General features: G+C 41.9%; 1 protein-coding gene across 1 annotated transcript; it reads left to right on the top strand.

The window, feature by feature from the left end:
- Positions 1-434: 434 nt before the first annotated feature.
- LOC107310616 (lymphocyte antigen 6E-like) lies at positions 435-11,682 on the top strand. The gene is made up of 3 exons (XM_015856423.2): positions 435-1,003; positions 4,860-4,979; positions 5,679-11,682. The coding sequence occupies exons 1-3, from the start codon at positions 952-954 to the stop codon at positions 5,888-5,890; spliced, it is 384 nt and encodes a 127-aa protein (XP_015711909.1). The 5' UTR covers positions 435-951; the 3' UTR covers positions 5,891-11,682.
- Positions 11,683-12,025: the final 343 nt, after the last annotated feature.

Raw genomic sequence — 12,025 nt, 5'->3', positions numbered from 1 at the left:
AAGTCTCACCTCAGAGGAACACTGAAGCAGAAGCACAAGCTCTTACAAGACACATCCTATTTCCCAGAATGTCAGAAGCTGATCTTAAGAAATTCAGAGGAGACATACACAGAGAAAATGATTTATTTAAGAGCAGAGATTGAAAAAGAGACATTGTGAAAGATGGCCTTTTTTTTTATTTTTAAGTAGACTGAGAATTCCAGAGTGACAATTGGCGGTATTGTAAATAGAGGCCTGATATCCAGGAAGTGCTGGGTATGGAGAAAAGCAGACTCTCTAAAAGATGCCTGAAATAGAAGCAAAACGTCATTAAATAAAACATTTATGGAATTTCAGAAGGTATTCAAGAAATACAACGAAGAGATGAGTGAGCACAGGGATTAACTGCAGTTAAAGGGGGGGGGGGAAAGGATAAGAAAATGAAAGCTGACACAAAAAAAAAAATTAACAAAAATATTTTGTGTGAATAACCACTATGCAACTTCATTTAGTGTAAAACTGACTTCTTTGGAGCTATATCAGCGTAGGTGTGAGTCTGGCCTTCTGGTTCTGTGTAACAATTAAGACTGTTGTATGAGCCCTGGAAAAGGGATTACAAAAATGCACTGCCAAGACTGTTTTCCTTTGCCTGCAGGCTCCGCTATTTCATCAGTGCAGCTGCTGCTTCTGTGGGAAGACAGGGAGAAGTAAAGGCAACCAGAGAGAGAGAAGAGCCATCTCCCATTTCCCCATTACTCATAAGACTGGAGGTGCAATAAACGGGGTGCTAAAGGGACTTTTCCCCATTGTGATATCCTGCTCCGTGGGCTCCAGCATGGAGAACTCCCACACGCACCTTACACACCCTTGGGTTGACTTCATGCCTGGAACCTGTAAAACTGCTGCTGTTCAAAAGGTATATAACCTGTCTTCCAAACACCTTCCCAGTTGAGCTGAGAGGATCTGGTGGAGATGAAGACTGCTCCTGTTATCTTGCTGATTGCTGTCCTGTGTGTGGAGCAAGGTGAGCCTCTAATGCTGTTACCAATGAGAAGATGGAATTTGGGGAGCTATCCTCAGCTTTGCAGTATTGCAGAGCCTCAGCCATGCTACTGCCAGCTTCCACATATACCTTGACTAACACTGAGCACACTATTTGTTGCAGAAATAAGATCTTGATAAAGTAATTCTTTCCAGCAGGCAGTACCGAGTAATATAGTTGTATGTTGCACTGGATGCTGGGTTATATTCATACAGTGGTCTACAGGATCCTTCTCAGCTATGCAAGTTAAAAGTGCCAGAAGATATAAGAAAGCATATTTTTTATTCATACTGGTTTTAAATATTTTACATCCTTTTCCATGCTGCTGCTTCCTTCATTATAGGGAGCCATGTGGTGCGTCACTTGTTTTGTTCACTAGGAAATGCAGCAGAGAGGATTTTTATAGGTGAAATCAGAGTCAGAGGTGAAAGAACTTTTCCATGCATACACAGTGTTAAAAGCATACTTCTTCCAAAGGGAAGCCTGAAGTATTCTAAATGTGTGTGTCTTCCTTCTGAGGCTGATCCACGTGTATTGCTGCATTGCTACGGGCATGTAGGAATAACGATTAGATTGCCAATATCTCCCCACGCCTGATGGTTTCCCAGAAACCATGATATATATCTAGCAGGGGTTGAGAAAGAGGCATTTAATTAATTCTTGCTCTCCGATGTATCAAAGCTTTACTCCCACATTATTTTGGCAGATGGTTCTTCAGTATGTCTGCAAGTTTTGGATGGTTTTTGGGTGAGGAAAGGGGTATGAAACTGTACAAGAAAATGACTTTTTGCCCAGTCCTATGTGATATGAGATCCAGGACTCTGGCAGAACACATTTCATTGGCATATTTTATTGCTCTAGTGGGCCAATGATGTTCCATGTTGATATTAGCTTGCAAATGGATGTTAAAACAGCTTTTTAAACAGCGTCTTTCTGTAGCCTAGTCTAGATCAGAGAAAGCTAGTAATTCTAACTCAAGACTTCTACACTCAAGACTGAAAGATCACAACTTTCCATACTAATTCAAAGGCAGTCCTGGAGACAACCATTATTTTATTCTTCTCGTGTATCTGGGGTTCCATTCCATTCCTGTGTCAAATTTTGATCAAAACACTTGGTCTCACAGCCCAAAAAACATGGTCATTTAAATTTCTTTCCATGATCTCACCAGTATAGAATGTAGGACCATAAGAAATCTTAGAAGGTCAAGATCCTTTTCACTGCTCCAATGCTGAGCCAGATCAGGCAGATGTTTGTCAGATGTGGCTTTGAAAGTTTCCAAAAAAGAAGATAAAACAGCCTGGAACTGCTAAGACACTACTTTAAATGAGCTAATCTAAACATCTAATGACCATCTCCTCTTATGTAGTTCTCCCGTTTTCACCATAGGGAGTTTATTACCTTCCATGCAGGTTCTTTTTTCTTCTTTGAATAGGGTTACTATGTCTTTCCTCAATGTTATCTCGGTTTGACCGAGAAAGTTAAATGCTTCAAATATTTGTTACAAGGCTGTATTTTCAAGATCTCTGACCACTTCTCCTCCCTTTCCTCTGGTCTCTCTCCAAGTGCTTTGCATATTTTTTGAAGTGCCGCATACAGATTTGGACATCAGTGTTTCAGCTGAGGTCTTGACGGAGTGGAAAGGCCACCTTGCATACCTTCCACATGACATTGCTGCCCGTGTTCCTTTGGGTGATGTTTGTTTTCATTGCTACGGTGTGACACCGTCGGTTCCCACTATTTACACTGCCATTCTTAATTGTAACACAACCTGTTGTTTCTTGTCCTACATTTATGGGGTCAATTTTATCTTAGTACAACATACTTTACTGAATCACATGCATTTTTTAATTCCTTTGTTACATCCACAGATCAAAATCACCTAGAACTCAGCTTACAGTACATTTTCGGTGATTCCCTTCCCTTCCCTTCCCTTCCCTTCCCTTCCCTTCCCTTCCCTTCCCTTCCCTTCCCTTCNCCTTCCCTTCCCTTCCCTTCCCTTCCCTTCCCTTCCCCTCCTTTCCCTTATGGGACAGGGTCCCCCTGCCCCATCAGTCACAGAACTGGGCCTGATCAGCACTAAACCGTTGACACAACTGCACCACTCAGCTTGGTGTCATCTGCAGACTTGCTGAGAATTCATTCAATCCTATCATCTATGTTATAGATAAAGACATTAAAGAGTATCAGTCCCAAGACAGACTGCTGTGGGATACCACTAGTCACCAACCTCCACCTGGCCAGAGAGTCACTGACAACAACCCTCTGTCTATGACTATCCAACCAACTCCTTATCCACTGAATAGTCCACTCTTCAAACCTATATTTCTCCAATTTAGAGATAAGGATATGGTGTGGGACCATGTCAAAGGCCTTGCACAAGTCCAGGTAGATAGCATTAGTTGCCTTTCCTTTGTCCACTGATGCCATCACTCCATCACAGAAGGCCGACAGATTGGTCAGGCACAATCTTCCCTTGGTGAAGCCATGCTGGCTGTCTCAGATCACCTGCTTGTCCCACATGTGTCTTTAACATTTCTTCCAGGAAGATTTGTTTCATAACCTTCCCGGTTACAGAGATGAAATTCACTGGCCTGTAGTTTCCCAGGTCCTCCTTCCTCCCTTTATTATAAATAGAGTTATATTTCCCTTTTCCAGTCACCGAGGACTTCACCTAACAGCCACGTGACCATCAGGAACTTCTAATTTAATAGTTTCTCTGAACTACACTGTCCTTATACTTCTTTGTAGCCAACTTCTTATCAGGCAAAACCACGCTCACAGAAACGTGTCCTCTAGTTGTGTTCTGCCCTTTCATTACTGACAGTGTCCCCACATTTACCAGGAGCTTGGCAAGCATTTTGCGTTGATTCACTTTCCAAAAATATCTGTGTTTTTAAATAAACTAATCCCCTCTCCTACACACACAAACACATATTTTGCTCCCGGTGATTTGGAAAGCTCAGAATGCAATCACCACAACCAAGTCTATAAATCAGTTAATCTGCTGAGCTAGGATCTGGTTTCTCATGCACACTGTATTTCTGGTTTTGGTTTTTTTTTTTTGTTATTCTCTCCTTTTATCATCACTTTCCATAGGCTTTCCTTTTTACTATATAATCTTCTGTATCTCACAGCAAGCATAAGCATTCTTGACAGACAGGACAACTCATCACTGTCTGCCTGTGCTGCTGGTCATCCTCTATATCTGTATTTCAGACAAATACATTTAAACCATACTTTTGGTTAAGACTTCCCATTTACTGTCTATCCTACAGTAGTATGCAGAAGTTCTACACGGCATCTAACTGCTCTCCCTAGGCTCCCTAGGACTGAGGTTAGGCCAGCTCACTCAGTGGTGTCTGACCTCAAGAAAAGCTACATGACAGTACTCTGCAAGACAGCTAAAAGAAAAGTAGGACACTAGGCAATGTTCATCTCCTCAAAATACTTCAGGACTCAGGCATCCTTAAGTTTTCCATGGCAAACCCTTCAGGAGAAGCAAATGAGCAGCCATTGATAATCCACATGAAGGAACTCTCAGGACAGAGAAGCTATTGCTCAGCAATAATCTCCATCGTAAAAGTCACTCAAATCCTTGAATTCCACTCACATCTACTGCTGCCAGAGACTGCAAACAGATCGATAATACTTCTCAGTCTGAGACATATGAGACAGAAAGGGATTTAACATTGCAGCCACAGGTTAAGGGATAAAGTAAGTCACTGGTCATTCACACATGAGAATTTATCAGGATATAACTAGGAAGAATGCAGATATTTGGATTGCAGGTATTGAAGTTCCTAAGACACAAAACATACTTTTTTTCTCCCCCCAGTTTATCCGTTTATGTGCTATGTGTGCCAAGAACAGGAGTCCAACAAGGACTGTTTAACCATTTCCATGTGTGCAAAGGGAGAGAAATATTGTGTGACTGTCCGCGACAATGTTGGAACAAGTAAGTTACTGAACAACTCTTTATTTGCGCTGTAGGAAAAGGAGCCCTATGAATTCATGCTAGTCACAGCCACACATGGAAACAATAGACCCAGTCACCAATTGTTAGGAAACCCTGCTGCTCCCTATTGCAAACACTGTGTGGAGTTGCTTGATACGGTTATAAAGAGTTGGGGAAATGCTGACACCATGTATAGCAACACCAGTTAAACCATAATTCTGGTTAAAACTTCCTATCCATTGTCTATCTTAGAGTAACATGCAAAAGTATCTGACTACTTGCCCCAGACTTTCCAAGGTCAAGCTGGACCAGGCTCTGATCTGGCTGTAGATGTCCCTGTTCACTGCACGAGAGTTGGACAAGATGACCTTTAAAGATTCCTTCCAGCTCAAATGATTCTATGATTCTACGCTAATATCACTTTAGAGACAGATATAACATGGAGCCCAGAGAAGACAATCATCATATATCAGCAGTATAGACATGGCCAGACTGCTGCTAGTCCTAAGAGGACATATTTGTCTTGGGGACTGCTTCCTAGCCTTTTTTTTTTCTAATAATCACCAGTGCAGATTTAGCTAGGAAAACATTATAGGAATAATCCTTGTATTTTATTCATTCTTTTTTTTTTTTTTTTTTTTTTTTTTTTTTTTTTTTTTTTTTTTTTTTTTTTTTTTTTACCCTTCTCCTCTGCGTTAGACCCTGACAAGCCTAAATACATCATCTCCAAGAAGTGCTCTCCAACGTGTCCAGAAACAAGTCAGCAACAAATCCAAGCCCATCGGAATGTTACATGCTGTGAGAAACCATTGTGCAATGTGAATGGAGGCAGCAGCAAGCAAGGCAGCTATGCAATGATGTTCCTGGGTGTCCTAGCTAGTATCACTTACATCTTTGCTTGTGGACAGTGATGGGTTAGGAAAAGCTCCCTGTGTTGGCATTATTGTCTGAAATAAAAGTGTGTTACACTGGGATAATTACTTCTCTCAAGAGCTCATGACTTGCAGATGAGCTTTGTCTCAGATTTTCAAGAATATCAGTAAGTTAGATGCTGAACTCCTCTTGATTTCCTAATCCTACTTGAATCTGAAGTCTCTTCAAACAGTCATGTCATCTAAGAAAACATGTAAAAGACCCTCTTGACATGTTCAGGCTTCAAAAAGTTACTGCTCTGAAGATATTCTTCGAGACATACTTTTTTCTCTTTGACTGTTGAACATTCAACATGAACGCTATGTGGAATAGCAATCCACCCTGTAAGGAACACAGGTAATAGTTCAATAGTTATGTCAGCACGCTGGAGAAGTTCAGTATCTTCTTCAGGTCACAATATGTTGGTTATCACACATCGGTTCATAAACAGGAAAGAAGAGGTAAATCTTATTTCTGCTAGTCTCTGGAAATTCCTCCAGCCTCAATCAGCAACAATTTCTGGCTCCCATGGCTCTTTGCACTTGGAAGGTTATCACGAGCATCCTTCATCTCCCAGCTTCGATGTACCAACTGAGTCTGGAGAAAAGGAAAAGAGAAACAAATGTGACCTAGAGAGGAGATGCAATGTCTGGTAGTGGGGAGATGGGAGGGAGAAGGAAATGCTTTGGCATACACAGACTTGGTGCAGCTGGAAATGAAAATGTCTCTATGTCTATTTCCCTTTTTCGTTTTTTTCAGAGCCAACCCAACCCAACTGCTATTGCCAAACCCAGTCATTTAGAGACTGTGAAATAGCTGTATGAAAACTATAGCATAGAAATGATTGACTGTGCTGGGCTTTGTTGGGTTTTACATCCCAGGCTCTCTGCTTCCTCCTCTCCCTGCAAGAGCTACAGCTGAAGGGAGGCAGAAAAGTTCTGTATGAGGCCTGGAGATGTCTACAGAGAAGAGGGGCAAGCAGGTGAAGACTAACATGAATAGCTCAGAGCTTCCTGGTCATAACTCCTGCTGCAAGCTTACTTCTCTGGAACGAAAGTATAAAAGGGAAGAGTTGGCAGCTACACTTGCTCAGCTGTGTTCTGACACCAGGACTCATCCAAACAATTCAGGGCCTTTGTTTTGTGGTTGTTGTGGGTGTTATTTTATTTATTTATTTATTTTTATGAGATGCTTTATTTGGTGGCTAAATGAGATCTTTGATTTGTCTAAAGCATTGTCTTGAAAGTCAGCGTATTTCTGGCTGCAGATGTGGAAGGATCCATTGCTGGTGTTGGCAACAGGGTCTTGGTTTCTATAACCATGGGAGTCAGTAAGCTCAACAAGGGACCTTCTTGAATGAATACTACCACAGAATGATATATAGTATATAGTTGATATATATATCGACTATGAGAAGAGTTCCTAGAATGAAAATAGATCCAAGGTTAATATTAAAGGATCATATCCCCTAGGGTAAAGAATGATGCATCTCCGCAGGCAAGAAACCAAGCAGAGTGAACAGGAGTCCTGCATGGATGAACAAAGCATTCCAAACAAAAATCAAGCATAGGTAGGAAGTGTATAGGGAATGGAAGCAGCAACAGCTGACTCAGGATAGAATATAGGGATATTGTAGGGATATTGTCAGGGTAGGCAGAAATATGGTAAGAAAGTCCCGGGCCCATTTACAATTAAATCTGTCTAGGGATTTCAAGGACATCAAGAAGGGCTTCTTCAAAAAGGAAACAAAAGGAAAACTAAAGAAAATATGGGTCCACTGCAGAGTGAGGCAGGGACACTGGCAACAGAGGATGAAGGAAATACAGAGATACTGAAGGACTTCTTTGTTTCAGTCTTCACTACCAAGATCATCATGAAGGAATCCCTGATTCAGGAGTCCAGAGAGAAATTCTGTAGAAAGGAAGACTTTTTCTTGGTTGAGAAGGACTGAGTTAAAAATCATTTAGGCAAATTTGACATCCACATGTCCATGGATCCTGATAGGATTTAAACACAGGTACCAGGGGATATGGTGAACATCATGGTCCAGCTCCATGGGGAGTTGGAACTAGATGATCTTTAAGGTCTCTTCCAACCCAAACCCATTCTATGGTTCTATGACCAGCTAAAGATGCCTACCTTTTGTGTTTCCACTGCTATCTCTAGAGCCTGGTGCCTGGCCCATGCTTTAGATATTTCATTCTATGGCTGGGAAATAGGGGGAAATGATTCTGCTAAGGGAAGAGGCTGGCAGCAGTGTTGTAGGCTGTGGTGGCCATGCTGCTTCTTGAAACCATAAACACGTATACCACAAATATCCTGTGCAGAGAAAATCGAAGACACTTCTTCCAAGAGGCCCTGCAATACAGTAGGTGCTCTCCAAAAACTCTAGGAAAGCTGGGCTCGGGGCCAGACATATTACTGTCTTTAGCACCAGACAAGTTAGCATAGGAAAGGGGAAGCAGGAGTAATTTATATCTGAACCAGATTCACTGAATGGCAGAAAGCAAAGCGAGGTCAGCTGGCGGGGAGGGAAGGAGTCAAAGATTGAGAGAAGAACAGTGAGCACCCAAACAAATATTATCTCCAATAAGACAAAATGAACAGAGGAGTTCCTATGTCACCCTGTCTCCAAATTCAGAGGGAACCCCTTCCTTTCTTGAAATGTTTGGATTCCAGAGCATCTGAGTGTACAAGGATTATGACCATTGAACATCTGTGGGTGAAATGCCTTCAGGTTTTCACTATTTCAATGCCAGTAACCACTTAGCTCCCAGACTGAAAACCTACAGTTGTGAATGAGGCACTGAAGGTCTCTCAATAGTAGCTACTTAGGTAGGGTTTATGCCTGGACTTTATCAAAGCTGATTCTCTGTGTAGGAAATCACTGAAATTCTTTGAGAGAAATAAAGAGGAAAAGGGACACTTAGAGCCATAGAACTGAGTTGGAAAGGACTCCTTAGAATCATCTAGTCCAACTCCACTGCAATGAACAGGGATACCTACAGCTAAATTAGGTTGCTCAGAGCTCCTGAGCCTGATCTGGAATGCCTCCAAGGACGGGGAATCCACTATATCTCTGTCCTTCCTGCTTGGGAGTGAGCCATGAGTTGTTGTTTGGCTAAGGTCCCAGACTATCCTCCTGGGCTACAGAAAGGTGCAGGCCACAGATATGGGTTCTCACAACCCAGGAGTTTGGGCATAGACTGAAAAAATCACCTCTTCTTCCATGGGAAGAATCAAATTTGCCTTTTCCAATGAAAATGCAGTGCATGGCCATACCCAGGATCGTGTTACTGGTGATCTCTAGGGTTAACTGCATTTGTTGGCAGCAGACACCCAGATGACGTTTAGAGATGCTCTTTAATATAGGATCTGTTCCAGGAGCAGACATCTAGATGACGCTTAGAGTTGCTCCTGTTCTGCAGTCTCACAATAACTGAGCTCCACACTCAGAGTTGGGATATGTGTTTTTGCTTCCAGCCTGCAGTAAATGCAGGGTAAAAGGGAAGTCAGATGGAGACATGAGCCACATCTAATACATGCTAATTGGTATGCCAACTAACACATGAAAACCAAGAACATGAAAATGAAGCAGGCCACAAGAAGAAAAGGTGTTTTTTTCCATATGCACATCAGTAAAGGGTATTAACCAAACTAAGTGGTGACTAGGCATAGAGGAAATCTTGCACATCATAGAAACGCAGCTTGTTTCACCTGTTTCTTTTTCTTCAGGGTGGGAAACCAGGGATTTCCAAATGCAGTGTGCATTGTTATAAAGGAAACGGGGAAACCATGGGGAGCTGTCAGTCCAGGTCCCAGTCTTGGAAAGAAAACTGAAATAAAACATCAAACAACTTGTAATGGTGTAGGGGTTATCAAGGAGATGGCAATGAACAACAAGAACTTTGTGACAGATGGGTGTTATTCCCACCCATGAAAAGGTGGAAAAATCAGTAGATAAAGGTAAAATGGGTACTTAGCACATATTTTAGTGTTAATACAGTTTTTTTTTTCTACCATAGCACATGACAGCCTCATTAGGAAACTAGTTAGAAGCACAAGCAAATAACTGTCAAACCAGAAGGATGTATTAAACTCTGCAGCATGCCATGGCTCTGGTATGATGCAATATTTTAATTACCGGTTTGACAGACAGAATAGAGAATAAATAGATTGAGTTTGCAGGTGACACACTGGGAGAATCTGAGAAAGAGAATGAAATCTGCGCAGGACAAGCACAAAGCTCTACTGTTAACTGCAGACACATCATCTGCACAAATATAGGATGAAGAAATACCCTTTCCAGCAATTTGGCAGAAAAAGAAGTTGCATTTACAATAGATCATGCATTTAACATCTGTCATACTTGGGGAAACAGAACAAAAAAAGGCCTTGTTGGAACTCTGCATCTATTGGAAAGTTGCACACTTCATGCCAGGCAGTGTAAACTGGAGTTTGATGGGATGAGATCCCTCCAATCTCTTGCCCAGTGGTAAAGCTTGAGCTGCTGCATTCTCTCCACTTTTTGCTTTAGGGTTTGTTCACATGGCCACAAAGGAGCTTTTAGATAGGATCAGAAAAGTTCCTAGCATCTAATGGAAGAAGAGCTGGAGTTGATTGCTGGGAGAACTGCCTCCAGCATCAGCAGCTTGAGCATCATTATCCAGTTGCATGATATATTGTCCTCAGCATCTCATTAGTGAGTATTGGGAAAGGAGAATGAACTTGGACACCCCTCCTGGTCCCCTCCATTTCCCTTCTCTCCCTCCTACTGCTCATTCTCATGAAGCTGATGAGGGTTCTGGCTACCTTTCCTTTCCTACTCCAAAAATGTTTAGATGTTGTACTAAGGGACATGGTTTAGTGGGAAAATATTGGTAGGTGGATGGTTGGATGATCTTGAAAGTCTTTTCCAACCTTGGTGATTCTATGATTTCTTCATTAAAGCATAATTGTGTTGTGCTATTCCGGCTTGACTTTGCTTTATAGCACCAAATTTGACCCCAAAATGCTCTTCCATTGACACCACATAGGAAGATCACTCCAAAGAATGAACGCCTCCCTGGTTCCCAGCATCAGGAGTACAAGCACTAGACTTGCTGACACAGCTCTGCATAATAAGAATGAGATAAGGATTTCTCCTTTTTCAGCTGATTTGTCACCCAGGTAAACCCTTAAGCACCATGCAAAGCACTGTCATCATGCACAACGAGGTTCATCATGCATGAAAAGAAGTTCATTGCTGGTGCAGGAAGCAAACAATGGCTCTATGCCTGGTGTTCACAATAGCTCATCTGGGACCTGCCCTTGGCTCCAGGGCATGCTCAAGCATTAGATGTAATCAGCAATTAGATAACCTGCAGACACTGCTCTTGGGAACAAGAAACTCTCTTTCTGCAGTCTAGAGGAAATGAGTGCAGTAAAACAATATATTCCAGGAGAAGAAAGCAATTTTATCATACAAAATTTTTTAAGCAGGTTGATTTTTGCCCTCTCAAACTTATTCTCACAGATTTAATCTATTCCCTTTCTCACAAGCACCAGCACATGTGTGACACTGGCCAGGTGATCTGGCCAGTGTCAATTCTATGCCACACTTAAACAAGAGATGACAGTTATGCAGTCCTCACCATACTTCCAAGGTACTTGGCAGGGCACAAGCTGATTTTGGATTTGCCTCTTACAGCCTTTGGGAGGAAAGAAGCTGCCTTGGCTCATTTTTCCTTTTTATTTTGCCTCAAACTGTAACTCAAAAATCCCGAACTTTCCAGTTCTTTTGTTTAGCTTAACTGGGCATTTTATTGCTCCCATCCCATCTCCATTCTTTTACTTAAGGTCAGTTTGTTGTTCTGCTTTGTTTGAAAGCAATCAAATATGGAATGGGTTACAGCAGTAAACACATGCCTTTCCTCTTAACCCTTGTGCTTCTGTTTCTTCTAGGTGTCTTCACACACATGGATATACACCCAATTGTATTTTACCCATGCTGAACTCTGTACTACAAATCTCCCGAAGTCCAGCACCTTGCCTGCAGCTTCAGTATATGACACGTTTTTGATATAAGGGATGGGAAAGGTCTGGAATGTTTCTTCTTTTCCCAAAACCACCAGACATTTTAAGCCCTGCACTTA

Source organism: Coturnix japonica, chromosome 2, assembly GCF_001577835.2.
Source record: "Coturnix japonica isolate 7356 chromosome 2, Coturnix japonica 2.1, whole genome shotgun sequence".
NCBI lineage: Eukaryota > Metazoa > Chordata > Aves > Galliformes > Phasianidae > Coturnix > Coturnix japonica.
Note: the sequence above shows the minus strand (reverse complement) of the source record. Positions and strands in the feature narration are given on the sequence as shown.